Here is a 23,626-nt window from a genome sequence, read left to right as displayed (position 1 = left end):
TGGTCTTTCCCAGCTGCAGAGAGGAACATGCAACCACACCAAAAGGCAACACGGGCAGGCCAGGTCCCTCTGTCAGCCTTCAAACATAGGACCTAACCCTCTCAGCCAGTGTAAGGACCAGGTCCTTGCTGAACCAGGGTTTTAGGCCACAGAGGACGGTCCTACACCTCATCTTCCAGCCCAGTCCAGGAGGTAGTGCAAGCAGATCTCATAATAGCTGTGGAACCTTTCCTCAGCCTCATGCGATGAATTGTTCATCTCAGTTGGTCCCTTTAGCCATGGAGCAGTAATCTCAGTGGCAAAGCGAAGTGGCTCCACTTCCACTATGGGCAGACCGGCGGGCTACATGCCGGTGGAGCCTTTACCGACAAAGGAAATGGAAAAAATGCTTCCCAAAGCTCCTTTCCTTCTGTGGAGACGTTCAGCGGAACACTTGTTGAAGTTCTTCCCTCTACCTAAATTACAGTGCCCCATGTCCAACAATATCTCTTATCTAAGGGTGGAGACTTCAGAAATTCGCCGTATGTGAGCAACATCCATCTTGGACAAGTGGGTAGTAGTCGCATCTACAGAGTTATGCCATCAAATTGACCAACCCCCCCAAAGACAAGTTCATAGCATCACCTATGCCAGGGGATGTGGTCCAATTTGGAGAAAAGGAGGAGTATAAGATGGCTAAACCTCAGGGCCTTTGCATTAGGCTTCCCCCATTTTCAACTGAGAGTTGATCAACGTTATATACTCATCCAGGCATACACTGCTACTGCAATGGCATAGGTCAACCAACAAGGGGAAACGAAGAAGGCAGATTTCGTTCTCCCTTGTTGGTTGACGTATGCACTGCAGTGTTGATGTCTGTGTGCCTGAACGCTGACTTGCTCAGAACCTCTCCTTCTCTCTTGCTCTATCCACATACAGGGGAGGGAGAACATAGCAGTGGAATGACTCAGTAGGAGGGACCTGGACATGAAGAAATGGAGTCTTGAATCCTTCAGTATTTCAGGAGGTGTCAAAGTTCGGAGTTTGAGTCCTAGGCCTTGTCTACACAGAGATCTTTAAACCAGATTAAGTAGAGTTAATTCAGTTTGTAAACTCTTGCATATGCACAATGTAGTTCATTGTAGAACACTGTCTCTGCATTTTTCGTGAGTTCTTTTTCAGTGTGCTCCAAGTTCAGTGCAAATTGAGTTTGGTCTGTTTGTGTTCACCCAGTGCTGCTGCCCACTACTTGGTCAGTCCTCCAACTGCTATCCCACACCACTTCGCAGACAACTGTTACTGACCTGTCTATTTATCTCTGTGCTCTTTCCCATTTAAAAACTGGTGAAGGGCCAGAATTTGCCCATTTGCTCCTAGATTTAAGTATCTCAGCATTACTGTGATATTACTCCAGAGTCCTTACAGCATTCGTCAAGCAGCTGCTTGGAGTTTTGCTGAGACTGCTGTTTTCTGCCTTTCGGAGAGAAGCATTGGTGCAGCCTGCTCGTGTGGCCAGCCACTGGAATAAAGATATTTTTGTTTACATTGCTAAGCAGATGTCTGCAGGGTCAGAACCAGGACACCAACCAGTGCAGGAAAAAGAGCAAACAGCTCAGGAGGACTTGCTTTAGAACCAAAGATACCAGGAAAAAGTCTGACAGTGAAAATGTAACCTTTATATTATTGGAGGAGCTGTACGGCACTTTGATCAGTTACATGACTACTGAACCCAAAAAGGTTATGGTCCCTGCTCCACTATTCTTACTGCAACTGAGGACAAACTGGAAGAGTCGTTGGAGGTAGAAAATGAAGAGACCAGTGAAGAGCTGTCCCTGGAAAGTCAGGATCTCTTTGGGACTCAGGACTCTGGTTAGTGTTCTCAATTAACATGAGGTAGACATTGGCATTGCATGACCATAAAAAAAAAAAAGACTAACTCCCCCCATCACATGCATTCTTACAGGAAAAGAGTTTTACCTTAGGGTTAGCAAATCTTTTAATGGCTTTAAACAAGCTTACATAGAAAAACCACCACCACCCTGGGAATAGTGAATATTTTACACAATCTGAGCAGAACCCATATATATAATATAATTTCTCTGCACTTTCACCAGGAGTGCAGGGGAGATAAAGCAGAATCTAAGACTGAAAAATTACTCAATTTTGTTCTGGATATTGTGGGATAGCTACATGGTAAATCTCCCAGGGATGGGCAGACAGGCGGTGGCTACATGCCAATACAATTCCCTTTCACTCTAGTGTTTCTGGGAGAACCATCTTGGTGAATAATGTCACAGTGTATCTTGCTGGTCTGCCCTTTGTCTTTCTGAATAAGGCTATTCTGTCTCCTGGTCACCCTGTCTCAGTATAATGTCATTGAGAGTCAGGGCAACCTAAAGAGGATGTAGAGGGGATTACTAGAGCTCACCCTCAGATGTCCCCCACTATCCCCTCCAACACTATAAGTGCCTCAAAGGCCCAGAAAAACTGGGAACAGAATTCCCATCCCACCCCAAGGCACAACAGCAAACCTAAACATCATATACTGCAGTCAAAAATCCCAATCTAGCCCTCCTCCATCATGTACACACTATTTACTGTTACTGAGGTTCTCCCAAGACTGGGAAGAATCTCAGGGAGGGAAGGTCAGAAATACATATAAAAATGCTATTATAGCCTCTCCAGAATATGAGCAATAGCAGCTTGTGGTGGGATTTGTTTTTGTTTTTTCTTGATCCAGCCATGGTGCCTGCAGTGGCCAGACCCTAAAAGACAGAGGTTTTTATCAACAGCTGAGTGGTTGGCTAATTTGAGGCAGAAGAAATGAAAAACTCAGGATGAAATGTCAGACCCCACTGCAGACTCTTCCTCCCTCCCTCCCCCCCAAAATGGGGAGATGGAGGGTTGTACTTCAGGTCAGAGAAAGAAAAAGAAATGGAGCTTTCCAGGGAGAGTGTTGGAGTGGCCAGGGATATCTTTACCTTGGGGGAATATAGAAAGACCATGAGGTTCTTCACAAGATGAAAGCCTGAAGCAGAGGCAGTTGATGCTCTATCTCAGAAGTGACCACAGCACCTACTTTATGCTTTTCCTGTTCTGGAAAGGGCAGTAAAAATAATCTAAAAGAATAGGCCAGTCATGCTGATTGCCTCATGCTGGCCTCAGAGACCATGGTTCTTGGACTTAGTGAGGTTACAGCTGGAACCCTCTCTGAAACGACAACCTCAGAAGGAATTCCAACCCAAGAACTGATCCGCTGCCAAAATCTCCATTTGCTAAAATTAGCATTGTGAAAGCTGAAAGGGGAGAACTGAGGTATCTGGGAAACTCTGAGAGAATTCTGGATACACTTTTGGTATCCTGAAACGCATCTACCAACAAGATATATTGGATCAGTTGGACTAAATTCTGATACTGGTACTACAAAAGCATTAATACCAAGACAGCCACAGTAAAGGATGTCTTAAGAGTTCCTACAGGATGGTCTACCAAACAGCTTAAAATCCAGTACATTAGGGAGACATGTTGTGAGTGTCCTGACCAAAAATCTGCTTTGGTTCATTACAATTCAAGACCCCATCAAAAGATTCCTTAGCAGCACTCTGCACAGGTTTTTGGAGCATGACTTTGGTGCTAGATGCCTTAACCAGACATCTGTTTGAACCGCTACACTGTTTCAGCGTTCTCTCTCTCTCTCTCTCGATGTAACTGTCTTTGTAGCAATCCCCTCCGCTAGGAATGTATTGGAACTCGGACCATTGTCTATACCAGGGGTCTCAAACACGCGGCCCGGCAGCCAAGCTCTTTCCCCTCCCCACCCAACCAGTATGCTGTGTCCACACAGCTCCACCTATCTCCCAGCACTTCAGCACTTCCCGCTGCCAAACAGCTGTTGGACTGCGCTTGGGCCTTTACAGGAGGGACGGGGGAGGTGCAGGGACTCTGCACACTCAGGGGAGGAGGTGGAGAAGGTCCGGAGCGGAGATTTGGGAAAGGGGTTGGAATAGGGGCCGGGAAGGGGGCGGAGTTGGGGTGGGGACTTTGGGGAAGGGGTTGGAATGGGGGCAGGAAAAGGGTGGGAAGAGGCGGGGTGGGGCAGGGCCATGGTTTGAGACTCCTGTGATAGACTGTTATGGGCACCAGACACCATTGCCCAGGGTGTCTCTGTTAGGGTCCTGGGTACCGAAAGGTGTCCGTCTCCCCCATTGCCCAGTGGTCTCTCCAGTGGGACACTGGACATTGTTTGTGATGAAGTGGAAATTTTCTGTAGCATTTTTATAATTCCTAGGCAAGCCTCAGTTTCCCTCTTGACTTTGCGCTGTGACGGGGTGTGTGTGTGTGTGTGTGTGTGTGTGTGTGTGTGGAAAGGGTTACACAGTGCAGGAGAGAGTCGGCGCGTATGGTGGGCTGCAGGAAACGGCCCGCAGGCCCTGTGTTTGAGACCCCTGGTATAGATCATCATCAGTGTTACTGACCACATAAGGAATAGTTACAGGTGTTTATATTTTATGAAAACTCCTCTTCACATTAGTTTTTAAAAAGTTAATACATTGACATTTAATAGCATACTATATTACTCTTCATTTTTTTTCATTTTTGACTATACTTCCGTATCATCGTATGAAAAGGTTTCAGTGATGCGGCCCTCGGGCCAATGTACTAGTCCTCATGTGGCCCTTGTGGTGATTTGAGTTTGAGATCCCTGGTCTGTACAGACTCATCTGTGTATTTTCCACTATGACAAAGGCCCAGATTTTTTAAAGGTATTTAGGCATTACTGCCATCAATGTTGCAATATCGAAGTCTCGGTTTCAAAGGGGATTTAGGCACTGTATTTTTCTATTGTTCTTTCTTACTTTAAAAATGAACTAATGTTTAAAAAATATCTCAATGTGCTTGGTGCTTACTGGAATTTCAAGTACATATCTGTGTTTATTTTAAAGAGCTTGTTTTTCACTGTAATTTTTTATTCAAGAGCATGGTATTGATTTTTTCATGCAGATATTCAATGAATAATTTGAATTGATTTTCAAAAAGATGCATTATCTGAGGTCCTACTGTTTTATCAATTCTAAAGCACTCTGCAGAGAGCAAATCCTGGAACTTGTAAGGCATATAGGATTTGGTCCTGGAAGAACAATGGAGCTTCTTAGAAGTGGTACTAATGTATAACTGTTAGACAGTAGAAAAGAAATTTAAGTTCTTATCCATCTCTGTAACCTTTACTGTTAAGTTGTATCCATTTAGAGGCAATACCAGCCTTTATTGGGATATGGGCTGCCATTGCTTCTGTATGGCTCTGATTTTATAGTAAAGGCTGCAGAGTGGTTTTCATAAATTTATACTGCTGCTATTCTGAAGGTTGGCATGTATTTCCCCCCATCATCTCCAGGGACATAAACGACTGTAGAGGTTCCAGTGTGACTGCACCATGTTGGTGTTCCAGGGAAATCTGCAGTTGCTCAGCCCCGGCAGCAGAAAGCGTAGCACTGCCTGCCCTCTCATTTCTGTTGCAGTTGTTGGTTTTTTATTTACTGTTTAGCTTTGTTAGTCTTACTCAGAGCACCTGCCCTCCCCCTATTGCCTCTGTGAAGGAAAGGGTTGTTAGAAATGGCACTGTTTGCTGTGTACTTAAAAAATGGAGGAGTTAAGTAAGAAAAAATGTGGGTGATGGCTGTTCATTCTCCCCTATTTCCAGCCAGGCATCTTACAAGTACGCTCCAAAAAAACACAGACCAAGCGTGAATGAAGAATATAAGGAGAAAAGCCACAATGTTTCTTTTCTTTCCAGAAACACATAATAAATATTAGACATCAGGTCTGAGAACTGGGCTCTCGTTGATTATTTTAAATAGCATTCTCTTTTCTATGCATGTCATCAGCTGGCGCACAAGTCTGATGTGGGAATTGATGTTGTATGGGGTATGGATTTGGGTTCCATGGATTCAGGGGATGCTAAGTGTCCGTCTGCTTACTCTTCCCCACCTCATAAAAAGCAAACAAATCTAAGTACTTAATCTCAGAAGGCAAGGTATTCTGAAGAGAGAGGTCAGATTGCTTTCATGTCCTCATCAAACAGTCTGAATTTGATTTGGAAGACAGTTTACAGGAATGAGATTAGTTATATGATTGATACATAGCAATGTATTTATTTTTTGTAAAGTCCTCAGCAAGTTGAGATTACCTCTAGAGTTCCTTTTTTAAAAAAATTCTAAGTCAGAGGATAAAAATGCTTTTCTTACACCAGAACTTCTGCAACTTTTTATGATTATGGTGAAGTGTACTCCTTAGAAGTGTAGCTCTCTGAATAGGCTCACTCTGAAACTTTACAATAACCAACTAAAACAAGTCCAGAAAAACTTTTTTATAAAAATGGCCCATTCTGTTCTCTAGAGATACAGTCGTGAATGCATCCGATGAAGTGAGCTGTAGCTCACGAAAGCTTATGCTCAAATAAATTTGTTAGTGTCTAAGGTGCCACAAGTACTCTTCTTTTTTAGTAGAAAAGAAAGAGTTAAGAAAAATAAGATTAAGGAAATTGTTGGTACTTGTAAAGTGGTTCTCTTCCACAGCATGAGATAAGATTCTTTCACAGATTGTGAAATCTGGCCCAGTTTTAAGCACCCAGAAACACTGTGACCGGGGACCCTCTCAACTAAGACAGTGCTTAAATGAAGTATAAGATCTTCCACAAAAACCAATAAGAAAGCTTCTCTTTTAATGTTTGCAAAAGACCACAGGAACTGTTTAAAGCAACAATTTTTAGAGGCCTGTTTAGATGAAGACGTGGGAGTTGGCAGATTTTAACAAAATTCTAATGCCTCGAAGAGAGAGAGAAAAAGATAAATGGAATATAGAACATTTCAGAGTAGCAGCCGTGTTTAGTCTGTATTCGCAAAAAGAAAAGGAGTAATTGTGGCACCTTAGACACTAACAAATTTATTTGAGTATAAGCTTTCGTGATGAAGTGGAATATAGAAGGTATTCCAAAGACCAGCCAAACAGCTCAGGCAAACCAGACTTTAGAATGTCTATTGCCACAGCTCGGCAACCAAAACTTTGAGGTCCAGTTGGCTCACATCAATTTGATTGTAGGAAGATTATACATCATTTCTCTTAGAACAGGGTCGCCATGACCTCAGACAAGTGGACACTCAAAATTACAGAGACTATATTTACATTCTGCATTTTAGATGAACCAGTTTCTTTCTTTCATGCAAAGTATTGTGCCAGAAGAATTAGATGATAAAGCCAGCAATGTGAAAATGCTGAGAGAATATTTTAGATATTCGATCGATACTCCCTACTTCTCTTGTGAATGTATACACAGACCTTATTTTTGAATTAATTTAGTTAACAAAATATTTCATCCTGTGTTGGACTGCTTGTGTCCATCTCACTGCTTTTCCATCCTGCCATTCACTAAATCCTCCCAGGATATCAGATGAAACTTCCCACCAGTTTGCAGTTGGGGAAAGGGAGTAAAGTTCCAAGCAATGAGTCTTTTCAAGGCTCTTTCTTGATGGCTTGTTTTGTTGTCGGCAAATCAGTTGCTCCCCCCCCCCCCCCCCCCCCCAAAAAAAAAAGGCAACTTAAAAACACTATGCAAAAATTTCTCTAATCTATACCAGCGTTAAGGGTCTAGAAGAAGAGAGGACACCCTTTGATCCAGCTTTTCTTCCTTTTATACTCCACCTTCAGCAGTCATGTGACAGGCGGGACTTGTTACCCTTCTACAGACTGCATCACCTGTATCTTGTCACATAATCTCAATGGCAACCTTTAATTCTGGCATTCTTCTGACTTTTTTGAGTACTTGACTTTGAAACCTTAATCTTTTATTATTGTTTGTGTGTAAAATATATATATTGCTCTCTTCTTTTTCCTCTAATTTATAAGGATGTTCAGTTCTACTGTTTCAATCAAATGTTCTTAAATCATGACCCAGCAATTTAGATAATGAGGTGCTCTATGTAGCCTTTTATTGTAATAGAAATAATGGCAAAAATAACATTAAAAAACTTCCAAATCTCAGTAAGTCAAACCAGCCATCAGTGAAGTTGATCAGAATTGTGAGAAGACAGCCAAATGTATTTGTATACATTCATGGTCATTGGATTCAGTTTTAAAAAAGGACACTGCATTTCAGTATTTACCTTTTATCTTTTATCATTGGTATTTGTGATATTCTCTATATACATAGAATTGGAAATATTGTAGTAAACTTAACTGCTGCGTGCAGATGGTAGATGTCCAGTTTTAATGGAAGCCTGTGTACATTTATTCTACATGAGCAAAGAATTTGTACCAACCTTTTTCTTCTTCTTTGCAGATCCTTAGAGTTCTGCAGACAACTGTTGCTTTGGCATAAAACTGTATGTTACATAACTGCAGAAGTGGATTTATGATTGCAGAAGCTGGAGCACTGTCGTACTCAGAAAAATTAAATGAAAAATTAAGTTTCTTCCCAAAGTCGAGAGTCTTTCACGGGTGTTAAATAGCACTGATTTAATCTTACAGATGGGACTTCATAGTGTATATTCTATTACCAGCTCCAAAGCAGCAGCAGGAATTTAAGAGGGCACCTGAATTTCAATAAATAATCTGGCAGCCATTGTCACTTTCAAAATTGTCTTTAATTAATGTGCAACTGAACTGGGTGAAAGTGCCACACCAGAAACTTTGAGCTGGAGCTGCTGCTGCATAATTGTTTTTTCCTTTCTTTATTACTGTATTGTGAGTGTGAGTGTTTTTTTTTCTTTCTGGATTAGCAGAAGCCTTACAAAACTTTTTTACTCTTTTGTAAATCTGTTTTTTCAACACCCCAAAAATTTCTCAAGCTTCTTGCATCCACTAATCTGGACTGATGAATGTGATAGCATGATGAAAGTGATACCATATTTTCCAAAATTATTATTTGGTTGCATTACAATAGAAATAGAGTCCTTGCCAAGAGTGTTTTGTACTCGTGGTAAGGAGAACATCTTTGGTATTTTATCATGGTCGTCGTGTGGAAAAACAGGCTTCCGTTCTTTTCTTTTGTCTGTAGAAGTATCATTTTGAGATTACAGAGTGAAGGCAGCATGGAATGTTACACAGAAGTGAGCAAAACAGGGCTGCTAATCTCGTGATTACTCAGAAGCCAAGTAATGTTATAGTTTCGTATGTCCTGTTTCTACTGGGTGGATGTGATACTCCCTGGGAGTACCCAGAGTTATGAGACACCTCTCTATCACCTGCTCATAGCGTGAGGGAACTTTGTGGCTACCAGGGGTCAGTTCCCTGACACCACTGGCCACAAACAGCATAGGCACATCCCTCTCCACCTACACAAGCTCCTCTGTCTTATTTTTGAAGGTTAGTGATCAGCAAATTCTAACCCCCAAGTCCTTTGAACAACCCCCTGCAGTGTCTAGCCCAGGGGTGGACAAACTTTTTGGCCCAAGGGCCACATCGGCGTTGCAAAACTGTATGTAGGGCCAGGTAGGGAAGGCTATGCCTTCCCAAAGAGCCTGTCCCCAGCCCCTTTAATCCACAACCCATCCAAGACTCCTTGTCCCCTGACCACCCCCTCTCAGGACCCCAGCCCCTAACCGCTCCCCAGGAAACAATTCCCTATCCAACCCCCCTGCTCCCAGAGAGGCTCCCCCAGGACTCCCATGCTTATCCAAACTCCCCTGTCCCCTGACTGGCTCTGCCCCCAGAACCTCCGCCCCATCCAGCCGCTCCCTGCCCCCCAGGATCCTTTGCCCCTTATCCAACCCCCTCTTTACCATGCTGCTCAGAGCAGCAAAGCCCTGCTTCCCGGCCAGAGCCTGCCGCACTGGCAGCGCGCTGAGGTTGCAGAAGAGGGGGGACAGACCAACATCTGTTGCACTGCCCACTGCAAAGCAAGATGACATGTACACTCACTAAAAATAGAAAAGGGGGGGCAGGAGTTATGGTCCAAATCTTCAGAAGTGTTAATGATTTTTGCGTACCTTAATTTTTTGGGTACCCAATTTTCAGAAAGTTCTGAGTAAGCATCCTCTGAAAATTGGTCACTTTTAAGTGGTTTCAGGTGAATCATCCAGAATTACTAATCACTTTTGAAAACATAATCGTATGTGCGGTTTCCCATTTCCTACTAATCTCTTGTGTATTTCACCTGTCTATCCCTAGAATACAAGTTCCTCAGGTTAGGGACCTACCTTTCTTGTGTCTTGAAAGATCCTAGCATATTGCAAGTACAGTCACGAGCAATACATAATAAGTATAGAAAATGATGAATATTAAAATTATAATGTAATGTGACACTTGAACAGCATATGTATTTGTAGAAGCTAAGAAAAAGACAATCAATACTCAAGCTTCAGGCATAATCAGATCACCTGCAGGTGTCAAGAAGGAACGTGAGCATTGCCCAGTTGACTAAGTGCATTAGGGATATTTGCCTGGCACTAAAACAAGTGTTGGTCACTGATAGAGGCAGGATACTAACTGGTGGCATCTGAAAGTGAGAAGACGCACACAACAGCCCAGCCCCAGTTAGCAGCAGTGAATAGATCTCATACTGATCAAAAGGGTAGGCAAAGTCTAGCCTGCCTTCCCAGAGAAGCCTCCACTGCAGTGGCTTGATCTAGTTTGGCAAATGGTCTCTTCTAAAAATTTCAGTAATAGAAGTAAATAAAAGATAAGTCTTAGGGAAAACCTGATGAATTCCCCTACAATGTATATATCTTACAGGAGGTAGATTTACGGCCCAATCCCTGGCACAACTCTCAAAAGAGAGGTCTACAAAACGGTTTACATAAACGTTCTCTATACCCCGATCACCAAATGTCCATTCCTCCCCCTCACCCCCCAAAAAGAGTTCAAATACCACTTCTTCCATTGATCAGATGGGCAGCAGCATAACGGAGAATATTAAAAAGCATCTTATTTTTATCAACGGTGAACCAATCTTTTATTAAATCCTGTCTGGTTCTTCAACAGCTGGGAGATGTGCCACTCAAGCCCCTTCTCTAAGGCTGTAGTAATGATATTATGCATCCATATTTTGAAGCAATCATGTAGTTTTATCTTCACCTTGTATATGAATAATACAGTAAAGGTTTCACTTGCAGTGCTTAGAATTAGTTGATGTATCTGAAAGTAATGAAGCAATTTAACAACAAAGATGACAAATGAGAGCGTCACAGAAATGACCCCAATTTCTTTTGGAATGAAGAAACTATCTCTTCTTTTCACTAAATTGAATTAATAATCTTGGTTAGAAATTTACCTCTTCCGCTTGGATTACAAGAACATTGGTAATTCTATAAAATAAATTAACTTAAATTAACTGGCCAGTTTGAGAACATTTTGTTATCCATCAAAAGAAGAGGAAATTCTCCCCATATTTTTTCTTTTTAGCAGCTTTCCAGAGATGATGATCAGTTATTTTTCAAAAATAGATTTAAATAGAGAAAATGTTAGATTCTGTTTCCCCCACCCAATCCAATAATTTCTAAACTTTGGTTAGGATGTTCTAGTTCCTCTTAAAGAGTGAAAACAGGAACTGCTTATGATGTCAGCAGCCACATGAGCCTACAACAACCTTTCATACTTCACTGGAACAAGGAACTCTGCTGTAAAGGAACACACAACGTTTTTTTTTTTTTTTCAGGGTCTATGAAGCTACTGAACACATACATTAATTTTTAAAAATGTATTTTAAAAAATGAATAGATTTTATGATATCCACACTTTAAAATCGGATTATCCCACTTAGCATTTTGCTTCCCCTCCAGCCTCTCTTCAGCTCTGGAATTATTATAGCTGCCAGTGTTCCCATGATCCTCCAGAATTAGGGCTTAATGCTCTATATCTTTTTATGTTGAGATACAAACCTTTTGAGATGGTGTGCAGCACTGGGCCTGGTTCTAACAGCAATCCTGAACTATCAAGGACAGAAAAAAAAATGTTTCCAATATTAATGGTCATGAGATATACAATATTGAAATGGTCACTGTTCCCTTGGACCAATAGAGGTATTTTGGCCCTTCCAAGACTTAAAAGAGCAACTCCAAGACCTCGGACCAATTTTACACTACCTGTTCCTGACAGCAAAACTTCCAGTTGCATTACAATGTTCCTACATGTCATCAAGGTTGACAAATGAATTTGAGTTTAGGAAAAATAGAAAGTCTTTGGCTCGCTTCCCACACCTTTGTCCTGTTCGCTCCCTGTCTCACGGCTGACCCAGACAGCATCTTTTCATGGTGTTACATGATTTCTATTTTGCTTCTGCACTACATTTACTTCTGATATGTTTGTTATATACAAAAAAGAAGCTGGGAGCGGGGAACTAGCTATAAGAAGCATTGTGGGAGTGGACCCAGTGTCGGAGTAGCATAGAGAAATGTAATATAGCCTTGAATAAGGAAATCCTCTTATTCTTCCACTGATGCAAAGTATGAAGCAAATTTAAAATACCTTTAGTATATGGAAAAGAATGTGTGAGAGAGAGAGAGAGCGAGAGCGCGCATCAGAAGATCAGTATCCCATGAGTTTCAGCATAACCATTATTGAGTACTAGTAGCTGAAAGCCCATGCTGTTGCACAGATGTGGCAATTGGGCCAAGTAATCCACCATCTGTGTAGTCTCTCTCAAACAACTGGTGAAATTGTTGAATGCAAATTACTTGTAGAATAAAGGTGGTGATTGGTTGAGTTACCTCTGCTATCACAATGGTTTAGGACTCTTGGCATGGAGTAACTGTATGCTATACTACAGCTGTACTCTGTACGGGTGTAATTTGTAAAGTCAAAATGACTGAACAAACTGGATAGTAAGACTATGAAACCCTGTAATATTTCAATCTGGTGATATTTTAACAAAAAGCTTTCAACCTAGCTTGTAGCTGTTTTCATCACCTCACATTGACTCCAGGCATTCTAGGCTTCAGAGTGACGCACAGAGTGACAATTCTGGAATCTTATTATATAGATACGAAACTTCATATTCTAATATCGGAAACAAGTTTGCTATGTTCCCTTCTGTCAGACTGAAGGGTAGTGAAGCATGATCAAGACACATTAATGAGCTATTTCCAGTTTAGGGGAAATATACAGCAAGGAAGCACCTATACACACAACAAGTTCTTGATTTAAGTTTTATAAAAATATTGTTTGGATTGCTGAGAGACTTACATTATTTATTCTTTGTTAAATTATGACAGTGTGTTTATTGCTGTATGAGGCAAAATACAGAAGGTCTCGGTGCCAAGGAATTTACAATTTTAAAACTCTATTGCTTGTCAGTGAAATTAATTAAAAATGTCAGATTAATCCTACTGATCCTGTCCAGCATGGAGGCCTTTTTGCACCTGTCTTCCAAAACATGAAATTATCTATTGTGTTCCAGTCCTCTCTTTCATGCTAACTCTTCATTATGAGAAATCACACCTATAAAGGAGTGTGTAGACATTTGATTAATATGACTGTTGAAATACCTGAAATACAACAGATAATACTATGATCTGATTACATTTTGATTCATAGCCATGCAGGGCATTGGGGCAACTTAGGTCCTTACTTCACTTTAACAACTCTATAGCTTAATGGGTCTTCTTGCTTTAACTTCCTCTGTCCTGCAATCTTTTAATTCTCCACTAACTTCATAGAAATCAAAACCCGACTGGCATACGATACTGTTCCCCAGAGTCCCCACTCAGTTTTTTAACTCTGAATTATTTTTGAATTAATATTTTGCTTTGGAATTTAAATGGGAACCAAACAGGTGGCTGTATAGGTGTCTAAATGTGACCCATCTATTTATACATCTAGAAAAATTCAGCAAGTGTGTTTTTAAGAGCCTGCTTTTTGTTTATAAAGTTGTAGAGGATACAGGACCATTTCCCTACAGAACTACCAACTGCCCTGCTTCCCACATTGAGATTAAAACATTTGGCTCCAATGATTGTCTGATTATATAATTTACAGAGGATAGAAAAGCAAGGTCTCCTTTTTTGAGAGCCTACAGTTTTGGAATATTCTCCTATTTAATGTACGCCAGAATTAATTTGTGGCATCCTTCCCGGGAAGACTGAAGATTTATTTTCTTTTTCATTTATGTGAATGGGGGAAGGGAGTTGGAATATGGGATGGTTATTTTGGTGTGCTTGGGATAGAACTGTTCGTGTTTTATAACAGTGGTTCTCAAACTATGGTCTGTGGACTACCAGTGTTTATATGGAACTTTTCCTGGTGGTCTTCAGAATGGAATATTTATACAATCAAGCAGTACAGGGACTGTTAGGTTGGGAAGAGAGTTGAGGTGAAAACCTGTCCCCTTTTAAATCTATTGAACTCCCATTCAAAGGGGCCAAGATTTCACCCACAGTCTTTAAGAGGATATTTCTCTTGCCAATTAACTTGCAGAAATAGTGGTGGTAGCAGTGTTACTCTTTAATTACCTGTCATTATGCAAGGCACTGAATTTATCTGTATAGAGTAGAAATCTGTCAACTTCCAATGAAGTGAGCTGTAGCTCACGAAAGCTTATGCTCTAATAAATTTGTTAGTCTCTAAGGTGCCACAAGTACTCCTTTTCTTTTTGCGAATACAGACTAACACGGCTGCTACTCTGAAACCTGTCTTTAATTATGTATCTCTGTATATTTAATGCTCTCATCGTTGGGTTATCTCTGTAATACCAAAACGTCTGATAAATGACTGTAGAAGTGTATTTTGCAGAATGTAGAAGTTGAAGTTGTATCATACAATGATTCTAGGATTTCTTTGAGCATTGGTCCATGTTCTGCCATTTGGTAGCTATTGTCTGTTCTAGTGTTAATTACACACCAGGGCTTTAAGGCATGAGCTCTTAAATAAAAAGTAGTTGTATTATTTTTATTTTTTTCAAAGATTTCTCAGTTAATTTATCAAAGATCAGGTTCCTCAGTGCTTCTAGAGTCTAATTAATGGCTTGTAATAGTAGAAAAATGCTGCTTTCTGTTTAGTGCTCAGTCTTGTGTGATGCTACATACCTTCCCCTCCTGTTGAAGCCAGCGTGAGGTGAGGGTACTCAACACCATGCAGGATCAAGTCCTTAAGTCATTAGTTCTAGAAGCTTCAAGATATTTTCAGAAACGCTGCTCTTGCAGGGGCGTGTGTTGATATTAATATAGATGTGAAGGAATGGTTTAGCTGCTTAAGTAAATGAGAGCTCATTTTGCAACTGATTTCTATAGTTACTGAATTCTCTAGTCACTCTGTGACTCAGTAATTGGCATAATATATTGCATAACTTTTTCAGGTTGGTACACAAGTAATCAGTGTCTGTGTAACAGTGATGGCGACATTGTAGACTATCCACAAGAGGACTACATGCCCCACCTCCCAAGCTGGAGGTAAGTTGTATGGTCTGCTGCGGAGAGAGAGAGTGTCTGCAAATGTATATAATGAGACATTCAAGCTTACTTCTTAAATATAAAGCTTTTTATGTTTTTGACCATGTTTTCTGATACCGCTGCACGTTATGGGTCAACTCCTCACTTCCTGCTTACAGCCATAATAAATGGGGTCTGATGGATTTCCAGGGAGATGGAATTCCCTCTCTTGACCATACAGCTAGTTGCCAAGATGCTGCATTAGACAGTGATGTCTGCTGCCCTGGCACTCACTCCCCTCTTTAATGTGGGTTTTGGTCAGTAAATTCATTTTTGTAAATAAATAATGTTGATATTCTCTGCTGCCTTGAGAAGACTTGTACATGCTGTAATATTCTCTCATATTCTTGAAATTGTAATAGTCTGTTAGTACTTAATTATCTGTTGAGGACACTTGGGTTACACTCATTTAGTTGTCAGTAATATGACTCATAAGTAATGACTAAAGAATATACGTCACCTCAAAAAAAGTAAGAGAAAGGCGTGAGAATTCTTACAGTATGCAACACAAACCAGCGCTATTCATAAACAGAGAGCTGCCTAACCCAGTTTTATACTATACATACAAAATACCATGCATTCTCTTCTCTCTGTTATGGAAGCACCTGCTCACTGTTCCATAGTTAGGTGTTAGTGAGATGTACATTCCTGTTTTTATCTAAAAGTAGATGGCTTATCAGCGTGAAGAATATACCATATTTATGCCCTTGGAATATTCTATGTAGGTTTTGTTCATTTTCTCTTCCTATTAAAAATGACGTATTTTTGAAACTTAGCTATGGCTGAAATCTCTCCTTGGCAGGCTGATCTTTTGTGGTTGACTGGAATCTCTCTCCCCCCCTTCCCCCCCAAAAAAAATCCATCTGCAAAAATTTGGTAAGGAGGTGTATTCTGAGACTTTCTGGTCCAACGGATCAGGTATTTTGGAGGCAGTACTGAATTTGGGATTGTTCTTAACCATTATTTGTCATAACTTGAAAATTTATGTGCCGCTGGTTGCTGATGGAGAAAGTTTATGCACTGTGTAAAAAAACAAAACAAAAAAACAAACAAAAACCAGACCACACATCAAAAAAAGAGGAGTACTTGTGGCACCTTAGAGACTAACAAATTTATTTGGGCATAAGCTTTTGTCGGCTAAAACCCACTTCATCAGATGCATGCTGTGAAAAATACAGTAGGAAGATATATATAATATAGACACACACACACACACACCATGAAAAAATGGGTGTTGCCCTACCAACTGTAAAGAGACTAATCAATTAAAGTGGGTTATTATCAGCAGGAGAAAAAAAACTTTTGTAGTGCTAATCAGGATGGCCCATTTCAAACAGTTGACAAGAAGGTGTGAGTAACAGTAGGGGAAAAATTAGCATGGGGAAAAAGTTTTACTTTGTGTAATGACGCATCCACTCCCAGTCTTTATTCAAGCCTAATTTAATAGTGTCCAGTCTGCAAATTAATTCCAATTCTGCAGTTTCTTGTTGGAGTCTGTTTTTTGAAGTATTTTTTGTTGGAGAATTGCAACTTCTAGGTCTGAAATTGAGTGACTGGAGAGATTAAAGTGTTCTCCGACTGGTGTTTTTTGAATGTTATAATTCTTGATGTCTGATTTGTGTCCATTTATTCTTTTTCGTAGAGATTGTTCGGTTTGGCCAGTGTACGTGGCAGAGGGGCATTGCTGGCACATGATGGCATATATCACATTGGTAGATATGCAGGTGAACGAGCCTCTGATGGTGTGGCTGATGTGATTAGGTCCTATGATGGTGTCCCTTGAAAAGATATGTGGACAGAGTTGGCAACAGGCTTTGTTGCAAGGATAGGTTTCTGGGTTAGTGTTTTTCGTGTGTGGTTGCTGGTGAGTATTTGCTTCAGTTTGGGGTGCTGTCTGTAAGCAAGGACTGGCCTGTCTCCCAAGATCTGTGAGAGTGAGGGATTGTCCTTCAGGAGAGGTTGTAGATCTTTGATGATGCGCTGGAGAGGTTTTAGTTGGCGGCTGAAGGTGATGGCTAGTGACATTTTGTTATTTTCTTCGTTGGGCCTGTCCTGTAGCAGGTGACTTCTGGGTATTCTTCTGGCTCTGTCAATCTGTTTCTTCACTTCAGCAGGTGGATATTGTAATTTTAAGTATGCTTGATAAAGATCTTTTAGGTGTTTCTGTCTGAGGGATTGGGGCAAATGCGATTGTATCGTAGAGCTTGGCTGTAGACAATGGATCGTGTGGTGTGGTCTGGATGAAAGCTGGAGGCATGTAGGTAGGTATAGCAGTCAGTAGGTTTCCAGTATAGAGTGGTATTTATGTGACCATCGCTTATTAGCACCATAGTGTCCAGGAAGTGGATCTCTTGTGTGGACTGGTCCAGGCTGAGGTTGATGGTGGGATGGAAATTGTTGAAATCATGGTGGAATTCCTCAAGGGCTTCTTTTCCGTGGGTCCAGATGATGATGTCATCCATGTAGTGTAAGTAGAGTAAAGGCGTTAGGGGACGAGAGCTAAGGAAGCGTTGTTCTAAGTCAGCCATAATAATGTTGGCATACTGTGGGGCCATGCGGGTACCCATAGCAGTGCCGCTGACTTGAAGGTATACATTGTCCTCACCCACAACTCTTTCACATTTGGGGACAAAGTCGCAAAGTTCAGCCACCAGGTTTGCTGTGACATTATCAGGGATACTGTTCCTGACGGCTTGTAGTCCATCTTTGTGTGGAATGTTGGTGTAGAGGGCTTCTACATCTATAGGGGCTAGGATGGTGTTTTCTGGAAGATCACCAGTGGATTGTAGTTTCCTCAGGAAGTCAGTGGTGTCTCTAAGATAGCTGGGAGTGCTGGTAGCGTAGGGCCTGAGGAGAGAGTCTACATAGCCAGACAGTCCTGCTGTCAGGGTGACAGTGCCTGAGATGATGGCGTGTCCAGGATTTCCAGGTTTATGGATCTTGGGTAGCAGATAGAATACCCCTGGTCGGGGATCTAGGAGTGTGTCTGTGCAGATTTATTCCTGTGCTTTTTCAGGGAGTTTCTTGAGCAAATGGTGTAGTGTTTTTTTTGGTAACCCTCAGTGGGATCAGAGGGTAATGGCCTGTAGAATGTGGTGTTGGAGAGCTGCCTGGCAGCCTCTTCATATTCCAACTTATTCATGATGACGACAGCACCTCCTTTGTCAGCCTTTTTGATTATGATATCAGAGTTGTTCCTGAGGCTGTGGATGGCGTTGTGTTCTGCATGGCTGAGGTTATGGGGCAAGTAATGCTGCTTTTCCACAATTTCAGCCCATGCACATTGGCGGAAGCACTCTATGTAGAAGTCCAGTCTGTTTCGACCTTCAGGAGGAGTCCACGCAGAATCCTTCTTTCTTTTTGTAGAGTTGGTAGGAAGATTTCTGTGGATTAGTGTGCTGTTCAGAGGTGTGTTGGAAATATTCCTTGAGTCGGAGACGTCAAAACTAGGATTCCAGGTCACTGGAGAACTGTATCGTGTTCGTGGGGGTGAAGGGGCAGAAGGAGAGGCTGTGTTCACGAAGCCTTCTGTGTAGCATTTTGGGCATGTAGCCTTCTCCAACAGGAGCTGCACTTTCCCCTCAGATGTTATTCTACTACCATGGAGAAGGTTCTCTGGGCTGCACCTGGCATAAAAATGTATGTGCAGCATTGTATAAACGTGTGCTGTTCATGTGCAATTGGTGATGGTTAAAATGTTCATCAGCACCTGCACTTCTGCCCCCTCAAATTGGCCCCTCCTCCCCCCCAAGCATTAAATCTTAAAACATTAATACACAATCTTTGGTGGGGAGCCGTTAGGTTAGGGAGAAGGACGGGTTGAGAGAACAGAGATAAGCGTGCAGTATAATGATGATGTGTGTAGATGCCTGTGTGTAGTAGTAGTTCTAACTGCTTCGCAACAAGTTTGTGTGTGTGTGTAGAGTGTGATCATTCCCATCCACAAAACGATAAACATCCCAAGAACACACACACATTTTCTTTTTTTAAATTGTATCCAAAACCGTACAGACATTTGTAAATCTGTTCATTCACACTGAATTAAAGTTCACAAGATAAGGATGACAAATGAGAGCATTCAGGATAAATCAGGTTTCAGAGTAGTAGCTGTGTTAGTCTGTATTCGCAAAAAGAAAAGGAGTACTTGTGGCACCTTAGAGACTAACGAATATATTTGAGCATAAGCTTTCATGAACTACAGCTCACTTCATCGGATGCATGAGTTGTAGCTCACGACAGCTTATTCTCAAATAAATTTGTTAGTCTCTAGGGTGCCACAAGTACTCCTTTTCTTTCAGGATACACCAGTCTGCTAAAATGTTAAGGAATTGGACAACTGGAAAAAAAAGGGGGGGGGGGTGGAGAGGGCAGAATGGAAGTTAAACTTGATACCCACTAAGTAGGGTTGCTTGTGACAGATATGTGCTGTTACCATTTGATGATTTGGACAGCTTGATTTGTCTTAATTGCTAAAAGTCCATATAGAAGATGAGTAAATGACTCTGTGTACACAGAGGTGATTGGTGTAACCACTCTTGTGATTTTGTCCCTTTAACAAGCACACTAGCCTTGCCTTATTACTCCTCAGACAGACAGAATGCTGTATCTTCAATCCAATAGCAGACTTGTTCTTCATTCCACACCTCTGTAAAGATAATATGGAATAAAACGAACCCTGATGTTGTGTAGCAGAATTGGAGCTGCTATGTTAATTCTGAATCAGAATTAAATCGTACTGTACCCCATCTTCCCATATCCCTACAACTCAGTGCTGGCACTTGGATTTCAAGCCACCACTTCCTTTCATTTGTGTTATCAGACATAGGAGAGCCATCTGTGATATCTGCAGGAGTTTGTGACTTAAAGTTCACTGTACATGTGTATGTTGTCTCTGACTAGCAGATTGGGAACACTAGAAATGAGTCTCTTCCTCATAGTTTAATCTCTGGTTAAAGACTATACCTGAGTGCTCTATGTGGCCAGCTCTGTGTGCGTGTGCGTGTAAAGGAGAGGTTTTGGAAAGCACACCTTCATTAGTGAAGCAAAGTGATTTTACTAGAGAACTGTAGAAACACTATAATGGGATGAAAAGAAGGAATAGTGGGATGAGATGAAGCAATCCAATTGCTATGGAATAGCCCATCTGCTACAACTGTTGATAAGATTATATCCTTTTCCCCATTAGGTTATTGTTACATCAAAGAAAACTGCAAAAGTTGTGTAGAATGCACTTAAACTATTTCTCTTTCACTTCCCAGGTGCCTGGCATAGTGAATCTATTGTTTTCGGTTAAGATTTTTATTTTGGTCTTTTTCAAAAATGTGAAGCAGCATCAATCTGAAATTGGAATTGCAAGCACACCAGAGGGAATTAGTTTTTGTACTGTAAATGGACAAGCTGAATAATAAATTCTAGCAATTTTTTTTCATACTTGGAATATCTCAGGGTCTACAAGTTTATGGTTTTTGTGCCTGTAAGATCAGGATAAAGGTGACCAAAAATGGGGGATCAGCAGTTGTACAAACCTAACCACACTGCCAGCAGCAATGAGAATTTGTATTATCAACCACACCAAATGAACTCTCTCCCCCCTATAAATCACAGCTATGGAACATCAGGCATGGATGCTTCTCAGGCTTCTCCCCTTTCTCCCCAATTCCCCCAGGATTCCAGAGAGAGTATAGCTTTGAATGTAGGTTCAAAAAACATTGGGTCAGCAGACTCCTCTAGACAAACAAGTTGGACACATACTGGCTCAGGAAACCACGTCCCAGTAAGGAACAATCAGAATGCCATGTGGAGCCCGTTAGGGCAGAATGAACCTGTCGACGGATACCAATATTCCTATTCTCAAGGCAATGAACTTCGGTCACAAAAACTTACTAGTGGAGTTTTGCATAAATTGGACTCCTTTACACAAGTATTTGCTAACCAAAATTTAAGAATTCAAGTCAACAATATGGCTCAGGTCTTGCATGCTCCGTCTTCAGTGATGGATAATGCCAGTGACAGTGCACTTAGACAGCTGCTGTCTCAGAAGCCTGCTGTTGAGCAACAATCGGTAACTTCCACTGTACAAAGATATCAGCAAGGGCAGCCCCAAGTACACCAGAATTTTGCAAGCACTCAGCAAAAGCAGCAAATGCAAGTCATGCAGCACCAACAACAGTTGTATTATGATTACCAGCAACACTTATCTCAGCTACAAATGCATTCTGCAATGCAGCAAGGGCAGCCACATGTGCAACAAATGCAGTCTCAGCCGCTGTTACCGCAACAGATGCAACAGTTGCAGCAGACTCAATATTATATGCAGCAACAGCCACAGCAGGGACAGCAGCGGCTCTCAATACAAGAGATCCAGCAGCAGCAGCAAAGTCGGCAGCAACAGCAGAGGCAGTGTCCAATGCAAACAGCTCAGTATTATCAAACACAACCAGTGACGCCGCAGTTACAGTTGCAGCAGCAGCAGCAGATGCCGCTGCATCTTCCTGCCTATCATAGGGATTCTGACCCCAAAACTGTGCATGAAATACACCAGTACTCCCAGGATCAAGCTCATTCTGTACAGCTTGTACAGTTGGGAACGATGCCTCAGTATTTCTATCAGGATCCACAGCAGCAGTACAGGCATTTGTATCCACAAAGCGTATTGCAACAGCAGCAGCAACAAGAGGACACCGACCAGCGAAAGCAATACCAGAATGACAATAGGCCTCAAGCTCTGATGAACTCCCATGTTGGCCTGAGTGTGGCAGAGGCAATAGAGGATACTACACGGCAGGAAATTCATTCTGTATGTAACGCTGGCCCTCATCGAACTCTTTTAGCACCATCCGGTATCCATCTAAATAACAAAGGGTCCCAACAAGAGTCTCCTAGTGCTATTTGGCCTCAGGTATGTAATGATTTAGATTTCCATTCATACAGGCCTGTTTTGAATGATGACTGTACTACACACAAATGAAATAACTGCAGGGGATTCATTCAGTGGGTTAGGGCATGGGCATAGCTGAGATGTTTCAAGGGACTGGAAATGGGTCTTTCACCTCTAGGTCACTGATTTGCTGTCAGCTGAGTTATTGCCAGCAGATGGCTATTTATTGGCCAGTGTAAAATGAGTTTGGCAGCGTCAGTCCTGTTCCTGATGGACAGAGCTATCACAAGCTCAAAAAATGCTACCACATTTGTCACCAATTTGCTGCCTTCCTGGCAGTTCCCCAGAAATACCAAGGACCGCAGACCCTCCATTATGCTATCACATAATCAGGGCTGAGGAACATGTTAGCAGGTAAGTGTAGGGCAACTTGCACTGACAGTGCTCAGAGGTATACCTATTTTTGTGGATAAATGCAGGATGGCATTCTCCAGGGCTGTCAGTTCTCAGAACTTTTTAACATCACTGCATTGACATAAAAAAAGTTAAAATAATTTAAAAATAAGAATAAAGCTCTGAAGACTCCTTAGGTTGCTGTTGCTTGAAAAATACATTTCTTTTCTTCCCCTCCTATAGCAGATTCAACTGTCCGATGGCAGACTGCAGCCACTGTCCCCTGAGCCAAGGTATTATGAGTTTGGCACAGATTTCTTAGTTGGTGACATTATTTTATGGTTAAATATAAGTGAGCTCTGCAACTGAATAGAGGTGTTCTCAGCTGGTTTTGGCAACTGTTACGTGAAGCCATGGTTAAGGATTTAGATGTAAAATTGTGCAATCTCTGCAGCAATACATTTAAATTACTTCGGAGTGTTTCTTTAAAATGCGTGAAGGCAGTGGGACAGCGTGCTTTTAATGCTGCTCTGATTTACGCAGTGGAGCAATGCTATATTGCTTGGATTTCCATCTTTGGCAGCAAATGTCAGCAAGGAATCCATTAGTTTTTCTTAAGGTCAATCAGAACTGTGCTAGCATGTGGTTCTTCTCACACCAGTCTGCCACAGTTAGTGGCACTCATGTTCTGGCACTCTTTTTCTGTTGTTGCTAGATGGGTAGAGAAACATGAGTCACCGAAATACAGTTCTGGTTCTAGGCCATATTGGTCCATATTGTGGACCACATCTTGAGACTCTCAAGATGTAGGGTGACTGGGTGTCCAGTTTTCGACTGGAACACCTGGTTGAAAAGCGACCCCGGCAGCTCCGGTCAGCACTGCCGACTGGGCCGTTAAAAGTCCAGTCGGCAGTACTGCGGAGCTAAGGCAAGCTAGTCCCTACCTCTCCTGGCTCCGCGCTGC

The 23,626-nt window shown here is 41.7% G+C and overlaps 1 protein-coding gene across 33 annotated transcripts in view; it reads left to right on the top strand.

Moving 5' to 3' along the window:
• The window catches only part of TRERF1 (transcriptional regulating factor 1), a 141,726-nt gene that overhangs the window by 84,472 nt on the left and 33,628 nt on the right, over positions 1–23,626 (top strand). For 26 of the 33 annotated variants that reach the window (XM_038395626.2, XM_038395629.2, XM_043511816.1 and 23 more), the window contains 3 exons: positions 15,260–15,353; positions 20,651–22,290; positions 22,906–22,955. In XM_038395626.2, the coding sequence (XP_038251554.1) occupies positions 20,893–22,290; positions 22,906–22,955 (1,448 nt within the window). In that variant the 5' untranslated portion in view covers positions 15,260–15,353; positions 20,651–20,892. The remainder of the gene's footprint in view (positions 1–15,259; positions 15,354–20,650; positions 22,291–22,905; positions 22,956–23,626) is intronic. The other 7 variants (XM_038395634.2, XM_043511831.1, XM_043511822.1 and 4 more) reach the window with 1 other exon arrangement.

The sequence above is a fragment of the Dermochelys coriacea genome, chromosome 3 (assembly GCF_009764565.3).
Source record: "Dermochelys coriacea isolate rDerCor1 chromosome 3, rDerCor1.pri.v4, whole genome shotgun sequence".
Classification (NCBI taxonomy): domain Eukaryota; kingdom Metazoa; phylum Chordata; order Testudines; family Dermochelyidae; genus Dermochelys; species Dermochelys coriacea.
The sequence above is the reverse complement of the archived record's forward strand: the minus strand, read 5'-3'. Positions and strand labels throughout refer to the sequence as shown.